Here is a 24756-nt window from a genome sequence, read left to right as displayed (position 1 = left end):
CCCCCCGTGGAACTGGTAACAAACTGAAGCCCATCTGCTGCACAATTTTTATCCGAAACTTCGAAATAAATTTGGAAACGTTGCGCACAAGCCATGAACCTTCTGAAGATGGCAGCACCATACCATCGTGGATGTGAATTGTGGAACATACGCGCAAGTCGAGTTGACTCGTTCCACTGCTAGCTACAGTACAATACCCACCGGGATCGAACAGCAACGTTTTAGACTGATGACGATTGCCTTGCTTCCAGCGGCGGTGGCGGCGACGACGGCGGCGGCGGTAGCGGTGTTGCTCTTGCATCGTTGGATGTGGCTTTCGACAGGCTACCCGTATCACTCTAGTTGCAATGGGCATTGTGTTTTGTCCCTGCTTGTACGCTGATGACGAATCAGCTGGTGTTGTTTTGATGATTTCTCCTTTCTTTTGGAGAGACCGATCACCGATGACGATGTTTTGTGAAACAGCTGATTTGAGCAAGAACATTGCTTGCGAGGTTTGTTCGGAAGAGCCTACTGGAATCGATACACTAGTGCAGTCTTTTTGCGGCTGGGCGTCGTCACTTTGTGGAATCGGTTTTATTACCTTTCCTTTGCTGACCGCATTCCCACTATATTGCCGTATCACTGCTTCTTTCCTAGCGCTGAATTCCAATTCCATTTTGCGTACAGCTTTTCTGAACTCCTCGTCGATTTTGGCCATGTCTTGCTCGTAGTGAAGCTCCATACGTTTCACTCGTTCGTCATAGTCCTTCCGCCACAATTCATTCTTCTTCTCTAGAAGGGAAAGTTCGTCAACTACACTTTCCATGGCGGAATGCTTCTGGTGGAGTACAACTTTTTGAAGTTTGTTGGGGCCTGTGGTACTTTCGGAACTAGAATACCATTTTGAAAGCAGCTTCTATTTCAAGCAGCTTCAAAAACTGCAAATTTATTGAAGTATAATTAATTTAACAGTTAATAATTACCATATAAACTATCTTACGTTGTAGTATTAGTTCACCCACAAATCTCCCAACAGTGCACAATCCATCGTTGTTCTGCCTTCCACGAACTAAAACGCATTGCTCTTTATACGCTACTTCCAATAGACATTTGCTCTATCGAACGTCGCTCTCGCTTCAGGGTTGCCAGTTCCACAAGACCCTAACGTATAGGAACTATTCGCAACAGATCTTGTTCAGGATTCTCCCAGAATCATGTTCAGGATTGTCCCTGAAACCTGTTCAGGATTGTCCCAGAATCCTGGTCAGGATACTTCCAAAATCCTGTTCAGGATTGTCCCAGGATCTTGTTCAGGATTCTCCCAGAATCCTGCTCAGGATTCTCCCAGAATCCTGCTCAGGATTCTCCCAGAATCCTGTTCAGGATTCTCCCAGAATCCTGTTCAGGATTTTCCCAAAATCTTGTTAAGGAATCTTCCACAATCCTTTTCAGGATTCTCCCAGAATCCTCTACAGGATTCTTTCAGAATCCTGTTAAGGATTCTCGCAGATTCCTGTTCAGGAATCTCCCAGAATCCTGTTCAGGATTCTCCCAGAATCCTCTACAGGATTCTCCCAGATTACTGTTCAGGATTCTCCCAGAATCAGCATTCTTCCTGAATTCTCTGTTCAGAATCTTATTTTACATACATATAAGCACGGATGTTAATAAATTTTTGCATTGATAGTGTGCTCCCATTCAGTGGCACTTGACATCCACTGTCATTTGCTTGCCTGTGACCCAAAGGCACAATACACGCGTGAGAGGCTTGATTTACTGCCAGAACACAAAAAAGTCCTGAATGCTATTTCCCATCGGAACGGATTCACGGATGCCATGCCACGCTCACACGGTACCCATACCGGTTAACGACATGCTTCCACTTAAGGGCACGGCTAAAAGCGAGTCAATGCGATGCAACGCATTCAACGCGCGAATAATGCACCGCACCGTATCGCCTGTCGGCATCCGTATCGTGTCACCGGAACGCATTGACGACGACGATACACGTCGTAAACATATCATTACACGAGTGGCTCATTTCCCGTTGATGACGCGGTCCATTTCTCCATTCGACGACGCCAACGGTGCCCTACTGGTTGACAGGGTAGGTAGGTACGCAAAAATTGATGACGCGATGGATGGAACGAACTCACCATCGTTGAAGCGCACCGGCGAAAAGGTTATGTTCGTCAAGCCACGTCAGCTGTTGTGCCACCAATTTGACAAGAGAAGTACAAAATGTGATTTCGCTTCCGTCCGCCGCGAGATACACGCCAGATATTTGTCACGCTGGTGCTGCTGGCTGGTTGACTGCTGGCGCAGTGAAACTGTGTCCCTTTAGCGTCGTCGGTGCCAACGCAACGCCGTTCCTAAAATTCCACACTCAAATAAAGATTTATAACCCTTTGAAGATGGATATCGATCCAGGCCGAGCCGGTCTCGACGACGTTGCGTCGATAATTTGTCAGCACAAAATTCCGAAGCTCATTTGTCAAGCTGTCCTTTGAGCTGTGACGGAGACGTACATACAGTGTACGGGGTGCAGACATTTTGGGGTAAAATTTTACTTTTCCTTTCTACTTGACAGTATAATTCAGTGATTTTTAAGGAGCCTTTCTTGAAATTTTGGATGAATTTTGTGAAAATATTTCAAATACCTATAATTCTCAAACATAAGTTTTACTGAAAGAGCCATGTAAATAATAAACCGATGATTATTATCGTGGTTACTCCCAATAACACGGCTTCGTGGCCGTGCGGTTAGCGGCGGCAGTCGTCTAGGCGTTTCGTAAGCCTCGGAGTGTGGGTTCGATTCCCGCTCCAGTCGGTGGAAACTTTTCGTCAAACGAAAAATTCATCACTGGGCCACTGGGTGTTCTGTGTCGTGTCCGTTGTCTAGTGTAAGAAATGTGTTCAGTCTGTGCAGCCTCTGGCTGAAGACGGTGTGAATTGTCTTTTTACAAAACCAGCTGTTCAGACCAACATCTGATTTCAACAAGTGTAAAAAAAAACATGACGAAGAGAACAAAACTGCTGAAAATACGTAGATAAATATACAAACTAAAATAACATATTTGTAAGCTAGATAAAGTTAGATAAAAATATGATTTTAACTAAAAATTCTACACTGCCAGCTGAGACAAATCTCATTTTTCCTCTTTATATCTTTGGTAGATCGACTGGCGGATTAATCTACGATTCAGGGCTACTCAGTCTCTGATTTGGGGAAACGAGGCTTATTATGTGCCCGACGTTTCAACACTGGGGTTTTTTGTCATCTCCAAGTGTAGTTAATTTTTCGCTTTTGGTCTAATGTTTTGTCTAACTGAAACTGTCTTGTCAGGTTGTTGTTGGTACATGACTGATTTGGTTTGTCTAGTTCTGCTACGGGTTCAAATCTTCTTCGTTTTTACAAATTAAAAGACTGCGTAGCCGATAAAATCGAAAATTTCCTTTTGCCAGAAAACTCTGCGTACGTTGGAATTCTTTAGTACACATTTACAACTACACATCTAACGATACTCTTATATCTGCTCTGGGTACAGAGATAGCGAAGTTTGAAACTATACAAGCCTACTCTCACCACTTAACGTTGAAATCACAAACTAGTTGTTGAATCACCAGATAGCTCTTGACTTCCTGAAAAACTTTGCCGAAGACGGCACTTTTCTATCTGCTCTGGATCTCGAAATAGCAGAGTTTGAAATTTTAGTTGACAACTAGTGCCACCTTGCAGCGAAATCACCAACTAATTGTAGGAACACAAAGATTGCTCTTACCTTCCTGGAGAACTTTGCCGAAGACAGCACTTTTCTATCTGCTATGGATCTCGAGATATCGGAGTTTGAAGCTTTACTTTACAACTAGCGCCACCTAGCGGCGAAATCACCAACTAATTGTTAAACCACCTGATAGCTCTTGACTTCCTGAAGAACTTTGCCGAAGACGACACTTTTCTATCTGCTCTGGATCTCCAGAGAGAGAAGTTTGAAATTTTACTAGACGACTAGCGCCACTTAGCGGCGAAATCACCGCACCAATTAATTGTTGAATCACCAGATTGCTCTTGACTTCCCTCAGAATCCTGTTCAGGATTCCCACAGAATCCTGTTCCGGAATCCCTCAGAATCCTTTTTCAGAATCCCTCAGAATCCTGTTCAGGATTCCCTCAGAATCCGGTTCAGGATTCCCTCAGAATCCTGTTCAGGATTCCCTCAGAATCCTGTTCAGGATTCCCTCAGAATCCTGTTCAGGATTCCCTCAGAATCCTGTTCAGGATTCCCTCAGAATCCTGTTCAGGATTCCCTCAGAATCCTGTTCAGGATTCCCTCAGAATCCTGTTCAGGATTCCCTCAGAATCCTGTTCAGGATTCCCTCAGAATCCTGTTCAGGATTCCCTCAGAATCCTGTTCAGGATTCCCTCAGAATCCTGTTCAGGATTCCCTCAGAATCCTGTTCAGGATTCCCTCAGAATCCTGTTCAGGATTCCCTCAGAATCCTGTTCAGGATTTCCTCAGAATCCTGGTCAGGATTCCCTCAGAATCGTGTTCAGGATTCTCTCAGAATCGTGTTCAGGATTTTCTCAGAATCCTGTTCAGGATTCTCTCAGAATCCTGTTCAGGATTCTCTCAGAATCCTGTTCAGGATTCTCCCAGAATCCTGTTCAGGGTTCACCCAGAATCCTGTTCAGGATTCTCTCAGAATCCTGTTCAGGATTCCCTCAGAATCCTGTTCAGGATTCTCTCAGAATCCTGTTCAGAATTCTCTCAGAATCCTGTTCTCTCAGAATCCTGTTCAGGATTCTCTCAGAATCCTGTTCAGGATTCTCTCAGATACTGTTTAGGATTCTCTCAGAATCCTGTTCAGGATTCTCTCAGAATCCTGTTCAGGATTCTCTCACAATCCTGTTCAGTATTCTCTCACAATCCTGTTCAGGATTCTCTCAGAATCCTGTTCTCTCAGAATCCTGTTCAGGATTCTCTCAGAATCCTGTTCTCTCAGAATCCTGTTCAGGATTCCCTCAGAATCCTGTTCAGAATTCTCTCAGAATCCTGTTCAGGATTCTCTCAGAATACTGTTCAGGATTCTCTCAGAATCCTGTTCAGGATTCTCTCAGAATCCTGTTCAGGATTCTCTCAGAATCCTGTTCAGAATTCTCTCAGAATACTGTTCAGGATTCTCTCACAATCCTGTTCAGGATTCTCTCACAATCCTGTTCAGGATTCTCTCACAATCCTGTTCAGGATTCTCTCACAATCCTGTTCAGGATCCCCTCCGAATCCTGTTCAGGATCCCCTCCGAATCCTGTTCAGGATTCCCTCAGAATCCTGTTCAGGATTCCCTCAGAATCCTGTTCAGGATTCCCTCAGAATCCTGTTCAGGATTCCCTCAGAATCCTGTTCAGGATTCCCTCAGAATCCTGTTCAGGATTCCCTCAGAATCCTGTTCAGGATTCCCTCAGAATCCTGTTCAGGATTCCCTCAGAATCCTGTTCAGGATTCCCTCAGAATCCTGTTCAGGATTCCCTCAGAATCCTGTTCAGGATTCCCTCAGAATCCTGTTCAGGATTCCCTCAGAATCCTGTTCAGGATTCCCTCAGAATCCTGTTCAGGATTCCCTCAGAATCCTGTTCAGGATTCCCTCAGAATCCTGTTCAGGATTCCCTCAGAATCCTGTTCAGGATTCCCTCAGAATCCTGTTCAGGATTCCCTCAGAATCCTGTTCAGGATTCCCTCAGAATCCTGTTCAGGATTCCCTCAGAATCCTGTTCAGGATTCCCTCAGAATCCTGTTCAGGATTCCCTCAGAATCCTGTTCAGGATTCCCTCAGAATCCTGTTCAGGATTCCCTCAGAATCCTGTTCAGGATTCCCTCAGAATCCTGTTCAGGATTCCCTCAGAATCCTGTTCAGGATTCCCTCAGAATCCTGTTCAGGATTCCCTCAGAATCCTGTTCAGGATTCCCTCAGAATCCTGTTCAGGATTCCCTCAGAATCCTGTTCAGGATTCCCTCAGAATCCTGTTCAGGATTCCCTCAGAATCCTGTTCAGGATTCCCTCAGAATCCTGTTCAGGATTCCCTCAGAATCCTGTTCAGGATTCCCTCAGAATCCTGTTCAGGATTCCCTCAGAATCCTGTTCAGGATTCCCTCAGAATCCTGTTCAGGATTCCCTCAGAATCCTGTTCAGGATTCCCTCAGAATCCTGTTCAGGATTCCCTCAGAATCCTGTTCAGGATTCCCTCAGAATCCTGTTCAGGATTCCCTCAGAATCCTGTTCAGGATTCCCTCAGAATCCTGTTCAGGATTCCCTCAGAATCCTGTTCAGGATTCCCTCAGAATCCTGTTCAGGATTCCCTCAGAATCCTGTTCAGGATTCCCTCAGAATCCTGTTCAGGATTCCCTCAGAATCCTGTTCAGGATTCCCTCAGAATCCTGTTCAGGATTCCCTCAGAATCCTGTTCAGGATTCCCTCAGAATCCTGTTTGTGTGGTATATGTCTGACAATAAGCATCTCTCAGTGTGTTTAGAGTCTTATCCTCCAATATGTCAACAGACAACTGATAACGCACGCACATTTTCCACCCAGGGTAACGCCCACGCTATCGAGTGATAGCTGCTGACGACATCACAGTAGGCCACGACTCTTCCTCTTTCTTTGGTCAGCGTTCGACCACATCGGACGTGCCGTGTATCGGGTCGCTGCGCTGGGCGATTCTCATCGAGAACCATCAGCCAAATTCCCACAATGGCAATCCTGCCAGGCTTTATTGCGATTTTTTTTGAAATCAACTCAAAAATAGGTGAGAATCGCTCAGCCAGTTAAGTGAAATTAAAAGTGAAAATGATTGAAAAATGCAGTATCGTGGTGAAGCGGCAGGTATGAGTTTGTTTTTTTTCGTTCAAGATGTGCAAAGGAGTGTCACGTCGTTCACCGTATAGAAGTTTTGGATTGAAAAATATAAAAAACGCGTCCCGAGGACCGTCCGAATGACCTGATTTTCCAGTATCCCATGCTAAGAGACGTGTCTCGAAGACCGTCGGATAAGTTATGTTCGATTTTCGGAAAAGAAAGACGCGCCTCGAAGGCCGCCGAGGAAAAGAAAAAAAAAGTGACGCGCCTCGAAGGCCGTCGAGAAATGTGAAAAAAGGGCACGCCTCGAAGGCCGTCGGAAATGCAAAAAAGGGCGCGCCTCGAAGGCCGTCGAGAAATGCGAAAAAAAGAGCGCGCCTCGAAGGCCGTCAAGAAATGCGAAAAAAGGGCGCGCCTCGAAGGCCGTCGAGAAATGCGAAAAAGGACGCGCCTCGAAGGCCGTCGGAAATGCGAAAAAAATGGCGCGCCGTCGGAAATGCAAAAAAGGGCGCGCCTCGAAGGCCGTCGAGAAATGCGAAAAAAGGACGTGTCTGGAAGGCCGTCGAAAAATGGAAAAGAAAGTTGCGCCTCGGAGGCTATCGAGAAAAGGATAAGAGTGGCGCGCCTCGAAGGCCGTCGAGAAATTCAAAAGAGGATCGAGGAAAAAGGGACGTGCCTTGAAGGCCGTTGAATTGATTTTGAACTTCAAAATAGTGAATGAGTCTCGAAGAACGTTTTAATGAAATGGTTTTGAAAAACCGGAAGTTTAGCCGCGAAGATCGTTACAATCACATGTGTTGTATTTGAGGTTATATTTGCCTCAAAAGCCGCAGATTGGGTTGACTTTGTTTTGGAATACATAATAAAAAAGAAATCGACGGACGCGCCTCTAGGAAACTCGTGAGAAATCTTTGGTTTCGGACATAAAGAGGCAAAAGAACAAATGTAATCGACTAGTAGATACATTCCATGACATGTGGATCATCGACCGTGTTCGAATCCCAAAACCGTTACAATAGCACTCCGAACATGCTCAAGCTGGAGTTTTCATTTGTCAAGAATAAACTTCCTGAAGTACTTGTATACGAATGATAATGGGACAATTAGTCGTTTTGTGAAACAGGATTTGGATTGAACGGTACAGCAGTGATATCATTCGTCATCGCTATGCTAGTAATACCCCGGACAGACATGTGATACGAGTGTGATACACGTACAACGGTACTCACCGTAAAAAAAAATCTAACAAGACTGACTTGAACGGAGAGAACTATTAGTGTGGCACTTATTTCAAGCGCAAATGTTCAGTGATTCCTGTATCACATGTGTGTCATAAGTATAAGATACGAATAGTTTAGTTGTATTATGAATTTGTAACTTAGTCATGTTTGACCACTTACATTGCGTAATGGACTTTTTTTACTATTCACTAAATATATAGTTGGATCGTTAAGCTGATCGATTTCCAAAGTTTCCTGCACTTATAATGTGAGAAAAGGCATTGATGTATGAAGAAATAAATACGTATTTTTTTTTTTGCAAATCGTATAAAATTGGTTATCAAACACGGAAAAAGGTATTGCAGTATGACGACGATGACAGTGATGACTTTATATTGTTCGCCAACTTTAAAGCTTTAAGCCCACGTTTGGGTTTCTACGCCGAAGATCCGACGCAAGACCCGTTGACAATGAAATAACTATGACAGCAGTCACCGGAATCCTGTTCAGGATTCCCTCAGAATCCTGTTCAGGATTCCCTCAGAATCCTGTTCAGGATTCCCTCAGAATCCTGTTCAGGATTCTCTCAGAATTCTGTTCAGGATTCTCTCAGAATCCTGTTCTCAGTGTACTTTTCTAGACCACTGTGCAGCATTGTTATCAATCTGCTTCCCAAGTGCTCGTTACCAAAAATCCCCCTCCGTTCCAAATGAAAAGTGCTTTTCGACAAATTTACAGCATCTCGTCTGAAATTGACGGCCAAAGCCTACTTTGGTTATGTTCTTCTCCAGTAGAGAGGAGCTGACTTTGTAGCAAGAACATTTAACGCCTCTCTACACGCCCTTCTATTCCGCACTTCATGGCCTGCTCTGGAGAGGAGACCCATGCCAAACATGGCCTTGCCAGCTAGTCAAAGTTTACCATGATTTACCGATTGACCACGTGCTCCCAAGGGAAAAGTTTCGCCTTCTTGGTTTTCGGATATTTGGGTGCCACGACCCAGCAGAAGACGCGGAGAAAAGCGAAAATTACTTACCAATTTCAGCCAAATGTTGGTGATCAGAAGTTGGTTCTTCTCGTCCTGCGTGAGCGTTGTCGTCATCGTCGTCGTCGTCGTCGAATGCGGATGATGAAAGAGAAAGAGAAAAAAGAGAAAGAAAATTAGTTCGACAACTTGGTGATTTTCCAAGGATCGGATGGTGAGGGGCTAACGGTCGGCGAAGGCGCAAATGAGCCAGGGTACTAAATTAAAAATGATTATTCAAAAAGTCCCCGGAGGATTATGGCGCAGCAGCGTTTGTCGTTTCGGACGGAAATTGGAGTGTTTTGGGCGCGAGGCGAGGCGGGGTGAGACGTGCGTGCGGCGAAAGGGAAGACGACGATGATGGAGTGGTGCTCCAGTCGGAATTGCAAAATGAAGGGCTCTCCAGGCGACTGGGAGTGATTTTCTTTGGCGATGATGGGAATTCCTATTTTTCTGCGAGTAAAAATTTGAGTGGCTTTGGCTTTTCAATGACTGGGTTCGGTGAGGAAGGAAAAACTAAGACGATATCATTAAAATTTTAAGATTGGAACTGATTCATTTGAAATTTTCAAATCATAATAGGGGAACTTACGTATTTTCGGCAGTTTTGTTCTCTTCGTCATGGGGGTTTTTCAAAACCTGTTGGTCTCAGAATTGGCCTCACATCCTTCCCAACCAAGCTGAGTTAAATGCCCAAATTTTAGGCAATTCGGCCCACAAAAACTCCCCATGACGAAGAGAACAAACCTGCCGATAATACCCTTCGTTACCCTACATAGAAAAGTAGATACATAAACTACCCATCATAAGTACGGACTCACTTAAAAAAAGTATTGCAACACTCATTTGAATATTGCATCACCCCGAAAAAGTTTAACATCACCTGAAAACAGCAAAACTGGTGCTGCTTTATCTCGAAATCCTGATAATATGCAACGGTACAGTCTTCAGTTGTTCGGAAAGTCGTTGACATCACAATAGCAAGCAGTTTGGTTCGCAATAGAGTAAAGTGGGGCAAAAGTTCGAGTTGGGCAAGAGTTTCTTTTGAAGTTTTTGAGCTCAATTCAAATTATTTCTTTCGGGTGTCAAGGTTGTTCGAAGCCTTTTTGAAAAAGAGTCTTTCACTCCAAAAATTATGAAAATTGATCAATGTTTCGAAAACTTATGACAAAATGTTGGTTTTTGATCAAAAAATTGTAATATGCGATGGTCCTTCCAACGCATGGAATGTAATTGTAATGAAATCGAATTCGATATTTTATTTTGGGGTGTAACTTGATATATTTTGAAGATGCTTTAGCATGTATAACTTTTTGCAAAAAAGATTTGGAAATCATATTTTACACATAGCGGGGCAAAAGTTCGAATTGTGGGGCAAGAGTTCGAGTCATGTAGCAACTTTAGGTAAGAACCTAAAATTCTGCAAAATGTACATATTATCTCTAAAAATGATGGAATTAGTGAAAAAATTCGATCAAAGTTGAAAAAAAAAGTTGTTTCATCTGAATTTGGCGGAAAACTACTAATTTTTGGTGTAGTAAATATAACCCTGATTTGGGTAAACTCCAGATCGAACTTTAAAGTGTATTTCAGTTCCCACATCAAATATCAATTGGTTTTAGGTATTCAGATTACTAAAGTGTCAAAATAGTATGCTACGGTTAGTGAAATTCCTCAAACACTAGATTCGAACTTTTGCCCCAGTGGTGGGGCAAGAGTTCGAATTAGACACACACATACAAAAAGTGTTGTAACTCAAAATTGAAAAGACATTTGGTATAACTTTATTCAGCAAACTTATAGCTCATGGATGGTAGAATCACCACACGGTATTCATTAATTTTTATCTGCTTCGATTTCTTGAAAAAAGTTGAATTTTCAACTAAGGTCGAACTTTTGCCTCACCTTACTCTACTGCTGCTTGGCGACGCTAGTGAGCATGGAAAAATGAGCATTTCTTACTAGTTCTATCTCGTGATCCTGATGAGATAGAAAGTTCAAGTATTCGGCAAAGTTGTTCGGAAGGTCATGGACACCAAAATTACAAGCAGTTTGGTTCACAATTCTGCCGTTAGGTGACGCTAGTGAGCATGAAAATATGAGCATGAGCATTTGCCAATGACAAGCAGTTTATGAAGTGAATCAAATCTGAATCACTTGAATATTAAATGAATCAGAACTGAATCACTTGAATATCAAGTGAGTCAGGCCTAAATCACTTGAATAGCAAGTGAATCAGCCCTGAGTCACATCAACATGCAGTGAACCAGAACTTAATTACTTGAATATCAAGTAAATCAGACCTGAATCTCTTGAATATGAAGTGAATCAGTCCTCAATCACTTCATTATGAAGTAAATCAGACCTGAACTATTTGAATATCAAGTGAATAAGGCTTGAATCACTTAAATATAAAGTAAATCAGACTTGAATCACATGATTATCAAGTGAATCAGGCCTGATTCACTTGAATATCAACTGAATCAGACCTGAATCACCAGAAAATGAAGCGAATCAGACCTGGATCACTTGAATAACTTGTGAATCAGGCCTGAATCACTTAAACATGAAGTGATTTTTCATTTATTTAGTTAACATCAAATTCATGATAATACTGAATCAACAATTTGCCGCCATAATACTCGATTTGCAACTGCAGCTCTCCAACGTCGGTCACGCCCAACACTCGCCAGATCACGCTCCACCTGGTCCGCCCATCGTGCTCTCTGCGCTCCACGCCTTCTTGTATCAACCGGATGGTTAGCAAACATCAACTTTGCAGGCTTGTTGTCCGGCATTCTTGCAACATGCCCTGCCCATCGTATCCTTCCTGCTTTGGCCACTTTCTGGATGCTGGGTTCGCCGTAGAGTGCAGCGAGCTCGTGGTTCATTCTTCTCCGCCACACGCCGTTCTCCTGCACGCCGCCGAAGATCGTCCTTAGCACCCGTCGCTCGAAAACTCCAAGTGCTTGCATGTCCTCCTCGAGCATCGTCCACGTCTCGTGCCCGTAGAGAACCACCGGTCTTATTAACGTCTTGTACATGGTACATTTGGTGCGGGGGTGAATCTTTTTTGACCGCAGTTTCTTCTGGAGCCCATAATAGGCACGACTTCCACTGATGATGCGCCTTCGTATTTCACGGCTCACGTTATTATCAGCCGTTAGCAAGGAACCGAGGTAGACGAATTCTTCTACCACCTCGAAAGTATCCCCGTCTATCGTAACATTGCTGCCAAGGCTTGTCCTGTCTCGCTCAGTCCCACCTACCAGCATGTACTTTGTCTTAGCCGCATTCACCACCAGTCCGACCTTTGCTTTTTCACGTTTCAGGCGGGTGTACTGTTCTGCCACCGTTCCAAATGTCCTAGCAATAATATCCATGTCATCCGCAAAACATACAAATTGGCTGGATTTCGTGAAGATCGTACCCCGGCTGTTGAGCCCGGCTCGTCGCATCACACCTTCTAGGGCGATGTTGAATAGTAGGCGGGAAAGTCCATCACCTTGTCGTAGTCCCCGTCGAGATTCAAATGAACTGGATAGTTCACCCGAAATCCTTACGCTGTTCTGCACACCGTCCATCGTTGCTCTTATCAGTCTAGTCAGCTTCCCGGGAAAGCTGTTCTCGTCCATAATTTTCCATAGCTCTGTGCGGTCGATACTGTCGTATGCCGCTTTGAAGTCGATGAACAGGTGATGCGTTGGGACCTGGTATTCACGGCATTTCTGGAGGATTTGCCGTACGGTGAAGATCTGGTCCGTTGTCGACCGGCCGTCGATGAAACCGGCTTGGTAACTTCCCACGAACTCATTTACTTTAGGTGAAAGACGACGGAAGATGATCTGGGATAGCACTTTGTAGGTAACATTCAAAATGGTGATCGCTCGAAAGTTCTCACACATTAACTTGTCGCCTTTCTTGTGGATGGGACAGATTATCCCTTCCTTCCACTCCTCCGGTAGCTGTTCGGTTTCCCAGATCTTGACTACTAACTGGTGCAGACAGGTGGCCAACTTTTCCGGGCCCATCTTGATGAGTTCCGCTGCGATACCGTCCTTACCAGCCGCTTTGTTGTTTTTGAGCTGGTGGATGGCATCCTTAACTTCCCTCAGCGTGGGAGTTGGTTCGTTCCCGTCCTCTGCTGCATCAACATAGTCATTTCCTCCGCTGCCTTGGTCCTCCGTGCCAACATTCTCTTCGCCATTCAGGTGCTCGTCGAAGTGCTACTTCCACCTTTCGATCACCTCACGTTTGTCCGTCAGGAGGCTCCCGTCCTTATCCCTGCAGATTCCGGCTTGCGGCACGTAGCCTTTGCGGGATGCGTTGAGCTTCTGGTAGAACTTGCGTGTTTCCTGTGAACGGCACAGCAGTTCCATTTCCTCGCACTCCGCTTCTTCCAGGCGGCGCTTTTTCTCCCGGAAGAGACGGGTCTGCTGCTTCCGCTTCTGTCTGTATCGCTCCACATTCTGTCGGGTTCCATGCTGCAGTATTACCACCCGCGCTGCATCCTTCTCCTCCAGAACCGCTCTGCACTCCTCGTCGAACCAATCGTTTCGTCGACTCCGTTCTACATACCCGATAGTGCTCTCAGCTGCGTTGTTGATGGCTGCTTTGATTGTACTCCAGCAGTCCTCTAGAGGGGCCACATCGAGCACACCCTCGTCCGGCAACGCTGCCTAGAGATTCTGCGCGTATGTGGTTGCGACATTCGGTTGCTTCAGTCGCTTTAGATCGTACCGGGGCGGCCGCCGGTAATGTACGTTGTTAATAACGGAGAGTTTTGGGCGCAGTTTAACCATCACCAGGTAGTGATCGGAGTCGATATTAGCGCCACGATAGGTCCTGACGTCGATAATGTCGGAGAAGTGCCGTCCATCAATCAGAACGTGGTCGATTTGCGATTCCGTTTGTTGTGGTGATCTCCAGGTGTAACGATACGGGAGGCTGTGCTGGAAAAAGGTGCTACGAATGGCCATGTTCTTGGAGGCGGCGAAATCTATGAGGCGTAGGCCATTTTCGTTCGTCAGCTGGTGTGCGCTGAACTTTCCAATCGTCGGTCTGAATTCCTCCTCCTGGCCTACCTGAGCGTTTAGATCCCCGATGATGATCTTGACGTCGTGGTTTGGGCAGCGGTCGTACTCGCGTTCGAACTGCGCGTAAAATGCGTCTTTGTCATCATCAGTGCTTCCGGAGTGAGGGCTGTGCACGTTTATTATGGTAATGTTGAAGAATCGGCCCTTGATCCTCAACCTGCACATTCTTTCGTCGATTGGCCACCAACCGATCACGCGCCCCTGCATGTAGCCCATCACTATAAAAGCTGTTCCCAGCTCACGTGTGTTGCCGCAGCTCTGGTAGATGGTATGATTACCTCTAAACGTTCGCACCATAGATCCTGTCCAACACACCTCCTGCAGCGCTACGATTCCGAACCCGCGGTCCTTCAGTAGATCGGCGAGTATGCGGGTGCTCCCGATGAAGTTGAGAGATCTGCAGTTCCACGTACCGAGCTTCCAATCGCAAGTCCCTTTTCGTCGCTGTGGTCGTCGCCATTGGTATCGGTTCGCATTCTTCTCTTGTTGATTTTTCGGTGCTAGTCTTTTTTACGGCTGGCTCGCAGGGCCTGACACCAACCCACTAACCCAGTGAGGTGGGCTTACCTTCCCGGAAGCTACGGGTTCTGCATTGGCATTTCCTCCAACTACAGTGCTAAATAGCTAGGCTCGAGCGCCAGTCTTCGCCATGAACATGAAGTGAATTAGAGCTGAATTACATGTGAAGTGAACCAGACCTGAACCTCTTGAATATGAAGTGAATCAATCGTGAATCACTTGAACATGAAGTGAATCAGACCTGAATTATTCGAATATCAAGCGAATCTGGGCTGAATCACTTGAATATTAAGTTAGTCAGACCTGAATCACTTGAATAGCATGAATATCAAGTGAAACAGGCCTGAATCACTTGCATATGAAGTGAATCAGACCTGAATCACTTGGGTTTTAATGACTCAAACCTGAATCATTAGAACATGAAATGTATCAGTCTGAATCACTTGAATAAGAAGTAAATCAGACTTCAATCACTTGAATATGAAGTGAATGGAACCTGAATCACTTGAGTAAGGAGTGAATCAGTGATTGAACCAAAACCACTTGAACATGAAGTGAATCCGACCTGAATCACTTGAATATAAAGTAAGTCACCTAAGCAGCACCTGCAACATCATGCAGATTGTGGCTTTCTATGTTTTGGTCTAAATGAGTTGCACTAGAAGCACACGAAACTTCCATCTTGTCAGTTGAGTTGCATTTAAACTCCGAAATCCGAAAAGTTGCGGCTTTGTTTCATAGAAATCACAAATTACCACGTGTTTGACTTCGATCTGTGGAGGCGGAGCTTACATATAGCTCGCAAGTGATAATACAGTCAGCTCACATTAAATGTGTTATGTTACATGCCTGAAACATCTAATTCTGGTTTGTTTGTTCAGATTAGATCCCATATGCGTTGCAGAAAACTTGAGCGTCTTTTCATTTTGACAGTTCTCTAACTTGTGACAAAGAAGGTGCAATAAAGTAACAAGTAACTTCAGTAGGTTTTATGGTGTGTTGAGCATCGATTCTCTCACAGAGCGTTTGGTGTAGTGTAGTATATAAGGTGAGTAGATAATACTCCTGGTGTCCATGGTTCGAGTCTGGACAAAATCTTTTCACAACTTTTTTATCATTCCTCCTCGTTTATGTTGCATAAGAATTCAGAATCTGCGCTTTTTGGGTTTCAAAGAAGAAGCAATTGTGTTCTGTCGTCCGTAATATGGACAGTGAATAAATTGCACTAAGGTTGCTGTTACTGGATTAGCAACAAGTCGTGTTGCTTGGGTCAGACCTGAATAACTTGGATTAAAATGACACAGACCTGAATCAATAGACCATCAAATGAATCAGACCTAAACCTCTAGAATATGAAGTAGATTAGACCTCAATCACTTTTTTTTTGAAAAATCCATAATCACTTGAATATGAGGTGAATGTAACCTGAATCGCTTATATATGAAGTTATTCAGACATTACCCTCGTAAATATGAAGTGAATCAGACCTGAATCACTTACACATCAAGTGAATCAGGCCTCAATATTTTGGATTAAGACCTCAATTACTTGAACATGAAGTGAATCAGACCTGAACCTTTTGAATGTGAAGTGAATCAGAACTGAATCACTTGAATATGAAATAAATCCAACCTGAATCATCTGAACATGAAATGAATCAGACCTGCACACATAATTTACACACTCAATCCTGAATTGCCTGTTCGGTACTTTTTTTTTACGAAAATAGAACAGCAGAACTTTTTCGGTGGCTTCGGTAATCGATTTTGCTGAGACTCAGTACATTAACTGTCAAAAACGGGTGCAAAAAGGAAACAATCCGTTATAACTGTATTCAGCTGTTCTATTTTCGTCAAAAATTTACCGAACGCGGTATTCAAAATTAAGTGTGTAGAATGCCTAATCTCGGTTTATGAATGCCGAGATTTGCACAGTCGAGTAGTTAGTTCAATGTTTTGACGAGATCTCAGCTTATAATTGCCGAGATCAGTATAACACGCCCTGTTGCTAAGCAACCTACCATTTTGTTAGCTGAATCTCGGTTAAAATGCAGAAACCGAGATTTGCACAGCCGACCTCGTGAAATAAAACTGAGTGTTTGAATCACTTGGATATGAAATGAATCAGACCTGAATCACTTAGACTAAAATGACACTAAGACCTGAATCACTTGAATATAAAGTGAATGAGCCTTGATCTACTTGAATATTGAAGTGAATCAGACATTAACCTCATAAATATGAAGTGAATCAGACCTGAATTGTTTGAATTTCATAAATATCAAGTGAATCAGATTTGAATCGCTTGAAAATAAAGTGAATCAGACCTGAATCACTTGAATATGAAGTGAATGAGCCTTGAATTACTTGAACATGAAGTGAATCAGACCTGAATCACTTGATTATGGTGTGAGTCAGACCTGAATCACTTGAATATCATGAACATCAATTGAATCAGATTAAATTCGCTTGGATATAAAGTGAATCAGACTTGAATATGTACTAAATCAGACCTGAATCACTAATGATGCACTCGCAGCAAACGATAACACAATACAGTCGAGTCTCTTACTAAACGAAATCCTATTAAACGGACTCCTATTAAACGAACTCCTACTAGACAGCGGTGAGCGTTATAGGAGACTAAGAGCTTATGGGATTTCGGCTTTTTGGCGGTGTTGCCTATTATCTCGGGTGTGTTAAGAGTAAGCACAATACTTTCTTCGGTAAAGTTTTAAGGATTGATAAGTTCTACCATTTAGAACTTTGGTTCACTTGACTAGTTGGTAACTTGGCTGCTAGAGGGACCATCAACAGTTTGATGCTAAATTGCACTACAGGAACCATATTAGGTTGTCAAGCAAACGTTACGATATGCGACAGCTCAAGACCCTGATAATTTGGAAGGATAGTGTCTTCGGGAAAGTTGTTGGGTACGCCAATAACTTACTGACAATGAGTTGCGAAGCTCGAAATTCCTTCACTGGGCGGCGCTAGTGAGCAAGTACATTTTCAAAACGTCATATCTCAGAATCCCGATAACTTAAAAAGTTGGTGTGTTCGGCAAAGTTGATCAGTATGTCATAAACATACATAAAAATAAACACCTGTTTCAAAATTCTGCCACTAAGAGGCGCTAGTGAACTTGCAAATTTTCGAAATCTCATAGCTCAGAATTCTGATAACTTAGGAAGTTGGTGTTTTCGGCAAAGTTGATCAGTATGAAATATACTTACATAAAAATAAACACTTCTTTCGCAATTCTGCCACTAGGCGGCGTTTACCGGTTTTTTTTTCGTCTTTTTTCGATTTTTTTGGCGGTTTTCGGCTTGGCAAAACTAGTGTCGCTCCCCCCGATAACTTAGAAAGTTGGTGTCTTCGGAAAAGTTGTTCAGAATGACATGAACTTACATAAAAATAAACACTTGTTTCAAAATTCTGCCACTAGGAAGCGCTAGTAAACTTGCAAATTTTAGAAATCTCATAGCTCAATATCCTGATAACTGAGAAAGATGGTGTCTTTGGCAAAGTTGACCAGAATGACATAAACTTACATAAAAATAAACAATTGTTTCGCAATTCTTTAATATTTTAATTATTTCAATTCGTCTAGTAGTTTCAGCTGGCATACTTTTAAAAATTCCACGGAGGATTCCTTTCGAGTCCAACTGACATCAAGGTATACAACTAATAAAATATGCATGCTGCCCAGGGGCAGAATTTCAAACCAAGTATCTCATCAATGAAGAATACAGTCTCTCCAAGATTGCAGAATTCTGAGCAATGAGATTTTCAAAATTTGCGTGATTACTGGTTCCACCTAGAGGCAGAATTCTTACACAAGTGTCCCATTTTGTGCAAGTCTATGTCATACTGATCAACTTTGCCGAAGACACCAACTTTCTAAGTTATCATGATAATCCTGCAGGATTCTGAGCTATGAGATTTCTAAAATTTGCAAGTTTACTAGCGCTTCCTAGTGGCAGAATTTTGGACCAAGTGTTTATTTTTATGTAAGTTCATGTCATTCTGATCACCTTTTCCGAAGACACCAACATTCTAAGTTATCGGGGGGAGCGACACTAGTTTTGCCAAGCCGAAAAACCGCCAAAAAAATAAAAAAAAGACAAAAAACCCGGTAAACGCCGCCCAGTGTTATCAAGATTCTGAGATATGAGGTTTTGAAAATTTACTTGCTCACTAGCGCCGCCCAGTGGAGGAATTTCAAACTTCGCAACTCATCGTCAGTAAGTTATTGGCGTAGTCAACAACACTATCCTTCCAAATCATCAGGGTCTTGAGCTGTGGCATATCGTAACGTTTGCTTGACAACCTGATATAGTTCCTGTAGTGCAATTTAGCATCAAACTGTTGGTCCCTCTAGCGGCCAGGTTGCCAACTAATCATATGAACTAAATATGAACTAAAGTTTTGAAAGGTAGATCTTATCAAGCCCTAAAGCTTTGCCGAAGAAAGTATTGCGCTAACTCTTAACACACCCAAGATAATGGGCCACACCCCCCAAAATGCCGAAATCCCATAAGCTCTTAGTCTTTTGTAACGCTCACCCCTGTCTAGTAGGAGTTCGTTTAATATGAGTCCGTTTAATAGGAATTCGTTTAGTAAGAGACTCGACTGTACTTGAGCTTTGCTCTGGGCAGAGCTGCAAAGTGTCAGTATCAACCGATATTTAAAGATATTAAAATTGTGATAGGTAACCACTCATTTTTCCATTTACCATCGGAATATCAATTGACTAGCCTCTGATCATTCAATTGACGTCAGCTCCAGCCTCAGTCAATGCACATAGCATTCAATTGAGCCCCAGCTAGGAAGCATACATGTGTGGTGTTGTAGGTTTAAAACTTTTACCATCGTTGATGACGTCAAACCCGCCATCAACCTATCATTCACCTATTTTTATTTTGGCCACCAAACCCAACATAGACCCAATAGTTGATCGAAGTTGGTCCAACAGTGGCCCAACATTCGATAAAAATTGACCCGACTTTGACCCGACTTTGACCCGACTTTCGACATTTTTTTCAGTCTTGCGGAATTTTGCGGGGTTTTTCGTGTTTCGTGCCAAGCTACTCATTCGAGTGACAATTTATTCAATTGACAAGGATTCGCTTCTCTTTTGATAGGTGCTCTGATTGAATAAAATCGTTTTGAACATTACTAGAAGGATAAATGACTGAACAGATCAATTGGTTAGTGTTCAAATGAATGAATTGAATTTTTGCAACACTGGCTGGGAGGCTTGTCCGCTTGCCCCAAGCTTGCTAAAGATCCATCCGTATACGATTTGTTGTGGACAAGGTATTTGGAGTATGGGCAGCAGGGACTAAAGTCCTGGGGCCTGACGCACCCCCCCGCTTGCGAGTCAGCCGCGTAGTCGCCGGCTAAGAATAGGACTACTAACCCCAATTCAAGGTGTCAAGCGACCCGTGCTGAGGAATGAGTGATCGAGGGGGTGAAAAAGATGCTCGATCTTTAACGGAGCCTGTGGGGTACCTGGGCACCCCCCACAGTAAGCTGTCCCTTACCGCGTTAATGCAGGGCTCTGGCGTGGTGGACATTCTTTCCCGTGCTACTCGTGGGATTTAATCATGAAGTCAGAATCTAGGTGGAAATAGTGGTGGGATCAACCCCTTCGCAAGAAGCGGGTTGATGAGATCTCCGACAAGGAGAAGTGAGGAGATAGGCGCTGGGAGTTGCGTACGCAGCTCAAGCGTGGGTGCTCCAGTCCACTTCCCGGCAAGCCAGCCGGTGGATGTTATGGACGGAGCGTGGTTGTTGAGGGCCGTCAACCGAGGATCCAAAGGACGGTCCGCAATAGAGGTGGCTGAGCAGCAGCTTGGCAAAATCATCGACTTTGCGTCCACTAAGTCGAACATAAGCAAGGACCTGAAAACGGCCTTGCTTCGACTTAGGGCGTCGATCGACGATGCCAAGCAGGAGCACGCGGCACTCGCGTTGCTGACTGCTGCAGCAGCGGAGCCTGCAAATGAGAAAGTGCCGAAGTTTACCCAAACGGAGGCCTTCTCCTTCGCAGGAAGTCCGAATAAGGCGGAAGCGACTGCTCGCGACAAACGGGGCAAGCAATCGCAGAAGCGGGCGAGGCAACCGTCAGGCGAGGAGCTGTCTGGCGGTGCCCGCAAGGCCAGGCGAATCATTACCCCGAAAGTCGGTAATAATGCCGGAAGGTCGGACCCCAGCCAGGGTTCCCGGAAAGCTGGGCAGGGTGGGCCTGAAAAGGCTGGCCCGTCCCGGAACGATGGGAACAAGGGGTTGCGACCGCTAGTGGGCCCTCAACAGCCACAGAGTAGGGCGATCCAAGGGGAGGACCCCCTTGGACGAAGGTAGAGCGGAAGAGGAAGAAGAAGGCGAATCCGCAGGTAGTAGCGCAGGACGCCAAGCCAAGGCGTAGGAGGGCAGGTGCCAAGCGCGAGAAAGGCGACGCTATCGTCATCAAGACGGAACAGTCCAAGTACTCGGACGTCTTGAAGATGATGCGAAGCGAAGCCAAGCTTGAGGATCTTGGAGCCGACGTACGCAGTATTAGACGTACTCGTACGGGCGAGATGATCCTGGAGCTGAAGCGCCAGAAGGAGCACAAGGGCGCCGCCTATAAGAGGCTGGCAGAAGAGGTCCTTGGTGAGGGTGTGCAGGTGAGGGCTCTGACACATGAGGCGACTCTGAAGGTCAAGGACATCGATGAGATCACCGAAGTGGAAGAGCTCGTCACGGCACTGCGGCAACAGTGCGATGTGCAGGTGGCCGCCGCAGCCGTTAAGCTACGGAAAGGGCCAGCAGGGACACAGATAGCTTTGGTTCAGCTACCTGTGGCGGACGTCAAAAAGTCCGTTAAAGTAGGGAGCATAAAGGTGGGTTGGTGTGTATGTCACCTGACATTCCACGAGCCACCAGAGGTTTGCTTCAGGTGTCTGGAACCAGGACACAAGTCGTGGGACTGCAAAGGCCCTGACAGGCGCAAACTGTTCAGGTGATGCGGCGCTGAAGGTCATAAGGCCCAAAGCTGCACGAGTCCGCCCATCTGCATGATCTGTACCGGGAAATCCTCGAACAACAGACATCCGATGGGTGGCCCAAGGTGCCCGGCCTTCAAGAAAGCCGCAGTGAACAACAAATCACAGTGCAGGTAACACAGCTGAACCTGAACCACTGTGATGCGGCTCAGCAACTGCTTTGTCAGGCAGTTTCTGAGTGGGAGACGGATATCGCCATCATATCGGACCCATACCGAGTACCCGCTGGCAACGGCAACTGGGTCGCGGATGGGACCAGAAAAATGGCGGCGATATGGACGACGGGTAAATACCCCGTTCAGGAGTTGGTGTCTACTACCTATGAGGGCTTCGTGGTCGCCAAAGTAAACGGGGTCTTCTTCTGTAGCTGTTATGCGCCTCCGCGGTGGCCGATCGAGCAGTTCACGCAAATGCTGGACCGCTTAACGACCGTGCTAACAGGGCGAAGGCCGGTGGTAATAGCGGGCGACTTTAATGCCTGGGCCGTGGAATGGGGAAGCCGTTTCACGAGCCAGCGGGGTCAGATCCTGCTAGAAACACTGGCCATCTTAGATGTCGACTTGGCTAATGTCGGTACCAAGAGTACCTTTAGTCAAAACGGAGCGGAGTCAAATATTGACGTGACCTTTTGTAGTCCTGGCCTAACAAGTAGTTCGAACTGGAGAGTAGATGATGGCTACACTCACAGCGACCACCTGGCGGTTCGCTACAGTATCGACTACAATAACAGCAGACAGCGGATAGAAGAAAAGGCGGCTAGGCCAAGGCCAAGCCCTCGCAGGTGGAAGACATCATACTTCGACGAAGGGGTATTTAGGGAGGCGCTCCGCCGTGAGCGAAACTTAATCGGTTTAGACGGCGACGAACTGGTAGCAGTGCTCTCACGTGCGTGTGATGCGACCATGCCTAGGCGAATCCACCCTAGAAATGGGAGGCCACCGGCTTACTGGTGGACCGACGCGATTGCGGACCTGCGCCGCGCCTGCCTACGGGCTAGGCGGCGGATGCAGCGAGCACGATCAGAGGAAGAGCGAAACGAACGGCGGGTGGTGTTCGCCGCTGCAAAAGCCGCGCTTAAGACCGAGATAAGAGCAAGCAAAAAGGCCTGCTTTGAGGGTCTCTGTCAGAGTGCCAATACGAACCCGTGGGGTGACGCCTACAGGATCGTTATGGCCAAGACGAGAGGTGTGATGGCTCCTACAAAGCAATCTCCAGAAATGTTGGAGGGGATCCGCGTCATGATCCTAGTCCTTGGCCTCCTTTCGTAGGACAGCCGGGGGCTGGGGCTGGCGATGAGGAGAGGGTCACCGATGTGGAACTTGCGGGGATAGCTAAGTCCCTTAGCGTAGGTAAGGCCCCAGGTCCGGACGGAGTTCCGAACCTAGCCTTAAAAGTAGCTATTGCAGAGGCTCCCGAGATGTTCAGGTCTGCTATGCAGAAATGCCTGGACGAGGGAGTTTTCCCAGAAGCTTGGAAGAGGCAGAGCCTGGTACTATTGCCAAAGGCGGGGAAACCACCCGGAGACCCGTCGGCATATAGACCAATATGCTTGATTGACACGGCGGGGAAGGTGCTCGAAAAGATCATCCTCAATAGAATGTTGCGGTTCACCGAGGGCGAAAATGGTCTTTCGAGTAACCAGTACGGCTTCCGGAAGGGGAGGTCCACCGTAGACGCTATCTTGTCGGTTACAAAAACCGCCGAGAAAGCACTCGAGCCTAAGAGGAGGGGAATTCGCTTTTGCGCGGTAGTGACTCTGGATGTAAGGAATGCGTTTAATAGCGCCAGCTGGTCTGCTATCGCCGATGCGCTCTTGCGTCTGGGGATACCGGAGTACCTGTACAAGATTCTCGGACGTTACTTTCAGAATCGTGTACTAGTCTACGACACGGAGGTGGGTCGGAAGTGCTTTCACATAACCTCAGGAGTCCCGCAAGGTTCCATCCTGAGTCCGGTGTTATGGAATGTCATGTACGACGAGGTGTTGAGGTTAGAGTATCCAGTGGGAGTGGTGATTGTCGGATTTGCCGACGACATTACGCTCGAAGTTTACGGTGAAACGATCGAGGAGGTAAAGTTGACTACCAACCACTCGATCAAGGTTGTGGAGGCGTGGATGCGGTCCAGGAAACTGGAGCTGGCTCACCAAAAGACAGAGGTGACGGTTGTTAACAACCTGAAGTCGGAGCAGCAGACGGAGATCAGTGTAGGAGACTGTACTATCCTGTCAAAGCGCTCCGTCAAACACTTGGGCGTGATGATCGACGATAAGCTTACCTTCGGTAGCCACGTCGATTATGCCTGTAAAAGAGCCTCCACAGCTATTGCGGCACTGTCCCGGATGATGTCCAATAGCTCTGCGGTGTACGCCAGTAAGCGCAAGCTTCTGGCTAGTGTTGCTACATCCATACTTAGGTATGGCGGCCCGGCGTGGGGCATCGCGCTAAGTACTAAATGCTACCGACGGAAGCTGGAAAGTACTTACAGGCTTATGTGCCTGAGGGTTGCGAGCGCGTACCGTACCGTGTCACACGACGCTCTCTGCGTCATTACTGGTATGGTGCCTATCAGCATTCTTATCAGTGAGGACATGGAGTGCTTCGAAATGCGCGGCACAAGAGGCATACGCAGGACTGTCAGGATGGCCTCTATGGTCAAATGGCAGCGCGCGTGGGACAGTTCCACCAAAGGAAGGTGGACCCATAGGTTGATACCGAGGGTAGATAGTTGGATTAATAGGCGCCATGGGGAAGTTTCATTCCACCTGACACAGGTCCTTACAGGTCATGGTTGCTTCCGTATCTACACCGTTTCGGGCATGCGGATTCTCCCGAATGCCCAGTATGCAATGGTTTAGAGGAAACGGCGGAACACGTTTTGTTCGTGTGCCCGCGTTTTCGCACAATGCGTGACCGCATGCTTGCCACATGCGGGGAGGACACAACTCCGGACAACTTGGTCCAGAGGATGTGTAGGGATGAGTTTGGCTGGAACGCCGTTTCAACGGCTATT

General features: G+C 45.7%; 1 protein-coding gene across 1 annotated transcript in view; it reads right to left on the bottom strand.

The window, feature by feature from the left end:
- The window catches only part of LOC109424591 (neuronal acetylcholine receptor subunit alpha-7-like), a 953623-nt gene that overhangs the window by 445945 nt on the left and 482922 nt on the right, over positions 1–24756 (bottom strand). The window contains exon 3 of the mRNA XM_062844539.1: positions 9091–9135. Within this exon, the coding sequence (XP_062700523.1) occupies positions 9091–9135 (45 nt within the window). The remainder of the gene's footprint in view (positions 1–9090; positions 9136–24756) is intronic.

The sequence above is a fragment of the Aedes albopictus genome, chromosome 1, assembly GCF_035046485.1.
Source record: "Aedes albopictus strain Foshan chromosome 1, AalbF5, whole genome shotgun sequence".
NCBI lineage: Eukaryota > Metazoa > Arthropoda > Insecta > Diptera > Culicidae > Aedes > Aedes albopictus.
The sequence above is the reverse complement of the archived record's forward strand: the minus strand, read 5'-3'. Positions and strand labels throughout refer to the sequence as shown.